The following is a 3,026-nucleotide window of genomic DNA, read 5'->3' as shown; positions in this document are numbered from 1 at the left end:
TGGTGGTGGGTGGGGGACTCTGGGTCGGTGGGGGTGGTGGGGGACTCTGGGTCGGTGGGGTGGTGGGGGGGGTGGGGGACTCTGGGTCGGTGGTGGTGGTGGTGGTGGTGGGGGTGGGGGTGGGGGTGGTGGTGGGGTGGGGGTGGGGGTGGTGGTGGGGGACTCTGGGTCGGTGGTGGTGCTGCAGCTCCAGGACCAGGTGCTCCTCCCTCCACGACTGAGCGGTGCTTCAGAAAGGGGCTCGTAGGTCAAAAGGCACTTTTATTCAGGGCCAATCTTAACAATGCAGGAGGAAGAGGAGGAGGTGCACAAGCTACGTCACAAACACTAGGGCAATTTACAGGGTCTGTGTAGTGTATGTGTGTGTGTGTGAATGTGTTTTCATTTGTTTAGTGCATGATTTTATTTGTATTTTTTTTTTTTTCTCTTTCTCTCATCCACCCTCCCTGTGTCTCAGTCTCCTCGGGTTGATTCATCAGTCTTGTGAGGGGAGATGCAACCAATGCTTTTTACTGTGTGTGTGTGTGTGTGAATGTGTGCACGTGAGGTGAGTGTGTGTGTGTGTGTGTGTAAATCGATGTGAGTGTGAGGTGTGTGTATGTGCACGTGAGGTGTGTGTGTGTGTGTGTGTGTAAATCGGTGTGAGGGTGAGATGTGTGTATGTGCATGTGAGGTGAATGTGTGTACATGTGAGGTGTGTGTGTGTGTGTATACATGTGAGGTGAGTGTGTATGTGCATGTGAGGTGTGTGTGCATGTGAGGTGTGTGTGTGCGCGTCTTCTTTGTCTCTTAACAGGTATACGGACTCGACGTCTAAAAGAGTATTGCCAGTAGTGAATGAACCCTTGAATTCTTGATTGGTTGACCCTCACCCTTCCTTTACTTGGACGTTCCTTTATAATAATAATAATATTAATAATCTAATTTAGAAATCCTTTGCAAGGCAAGGGCCCAAATGTTTCCCAGAATCCCATGATGCAGAGGAGTTGCTTTACAGTCTCTGAGAAACAGACACTCCGTAGGGAGACCACCACGGAATGATCAGAGAATCGGCCGACTGTATCTGCGTCGTAGAAATGGAATAGAAATAGCACGTCTCTGTGGGAGTGTGTGTGTGTGTGTGTGTGTGTGTGTGTGTGTGTGTGTGTGTGTTCCATGGATCAGGCACGTCTCTGTGGGAATCTATTTCTACGGACAGGCTTGGCTTCTTCTGAGGAGCTAGCGCTGCTTAACATGAACTCCTTCAGGCTCGGACAGCGGAGGAGGCCTGTGCCGCCACGTGTGTGTGTGTGTGTGTGTGTGTGTGTGTGTGTGTGTGTGTGTGTGTGTGTGTGTGTGTGTGTGTGTGTGTGTGTGTGTGTGTGTGTGAAGTGTGAAGTGTGTGTGTGAAGTGTGTGTGTTTGGGGTCCTGCTTTCATTTAATTTCAGAATGACAAGACCAGAGAGAGAGAGAAGGTGAGAATTGAAAATATAAAAAAAAGCAAACATGAAACAAAATAAAGGAGTGTGGAAAATGGAGAAGCACATGTTCACTCTTTCACGGAAACATTTATTTATGGGGGGAAGGTTGAACTCAATCAAGCAGTTGATGTTAAGCCACTAAAATTCCCACGTCAGGCCAGTTTAGCCCCTAATATCTCCCCCCTCTCCCTCCGCAGGTAACAGATACCGTGCTACCTGGGGTCCCTGTATGTATCCCACCCCAGTATCATATTCCATCACAAGCTGTGCCTGAACCCCCCCCCCCCCCCTCTGTCCAACAACATCCGTCTCCCCCCCCCCCCCCAAAAAAAACCCTTAGTGCTGCATAGGTTCCTTAAGCCTTCAAACACACACACACACACACGTACAAAAGTCAGCTAGTACAAACATGACATGCCTTTAAAAGGGGACATTGTATGCCAATGACATAGAGAGACTCAAAAACAAGTGGAAAAAAAGGTCAACAAATATAAACAAATACTTTTTTTGTTTGTTTGTTTGTTTGTTTGTTTGTTTTTTTTCTCCTCAAATATACAAAGACTGGGATCATCGAACCCTCTCACCCCTTTCAGTTTAGAGTCCTGGAGTTAAAGGACTGTTTGGAGGGAAAAAAAAAAAAATGTATACCAAAAAAACAAAGTGAATATAAGAAATTTCAGATGTTAAAAAAGAAAAAAAAAAGAAAAAGGTTCTCATAATCCCTCATATGGACGCTGCTCAGTCTGCAGAACCCCTCGCTCGGGAGGGAGGGAGTGCCGACTCTCTGACACGGGTCTAGGAGAACCAGCAGACGTGTGTGCCGGATCAGCGGTAGGTTCCAGATCAGAATCGGGCCGGGCCTGCCTGCCTGCCTGCCACACAGAGAGCTGGCAGCGCCCCCTGCTGGCGCCACCTGCTGGACTGGACTGGACTGCACACGGCTCAGTGCTCTGCAGTTTGTTCTTCCTCATTAACACTTAACATTAAAAACTGGGAAAAGAAAGAATCACTAAAAATAGTCGACCTCACCTCAACATTCCTCTTCTTCTGCCTTCTACAGTCTAATGGCAGCACCACCATGGCCTACTGACCTGGGTTACATGCTGTTGAGTGTGTGTATGTGTGTGTGTGTGTGTGTGTGTGTGTGTGTATGTGTGTGTGTGTGTGTGTGTATGTGTGTGTGTGTGTGTGTGTGTGTGTGTGTGTGTGTGTGTGTGTGTGAGTGTGTGTGTGTGTGTGTATGTGTGTTGAGTGTGTGTGTGTGTGTGTGGGGGGGGTTATGGCCTTTGTGTGTTCACTGACAGCTTCTTTTTAAAATAAAACCCCAGTGCCTCTGGTGGGTGACCCTTCCGTGTGTGACCATACAGACATACAACAACGGCGTCCGCCTGTGTGTGTGTGTGTGTATGTGTGTGTGTGTGTGTAGGGGGGATTATTGCCTTTCAGCCTTCCGTGTATGACCATACAGACATCAACAACAACGGCGTCCGCCTGTCTGTGTGTGCTAAAGGTGGTCTTGTGGGGAGGTCTGGTTTTGCTATTGGGTTCTATTGGGCTGGCCAATG

At 48.4% G+C, this 3,026-nt stretch overlaps 1 protein-coding gene across 1 annotated transcript in view; it reads right to left on the bottom strand.

Moving 5' to 3' along the window:
* LOC122128744 (extensin-like) overlaps positions 1–2,541 on the bottom strand; it is a 3,573-nt gene extending 1,032 nt beyond the window's left edge. Inside the window, exon 1 of the mRNA XM_042703476.1 lies at positions 2,491–2,541. Within this exon, the coding sequence (XP_042559410.1) occupies positions 2,491–2,541 (51 nt within the window). The remainder of the gene's footprint in view (positions 1–2,490) is intronic.
* Between the last annotated feature and the right edge of the window lie 485 nt (positions 2,542–3,026).

Source organism: Clupea harengus, chromosome 24 (assembly GCF_900700415.2).
Source record: "Clupea harengus chromosome 24, Ch_v2.0.2, whole genome shotgun sequence".
Lineage (NCBI taxonomy): Eukaryota > Metazoa > Chordata > Actinopteri > Clupeiformes > Clupeidae > Clupea > Clupea harengus.
Note: the sequence above shows the minus strand (reverse complement) of the source record. Positions and strands in the feature narration are given on the sequence as shown.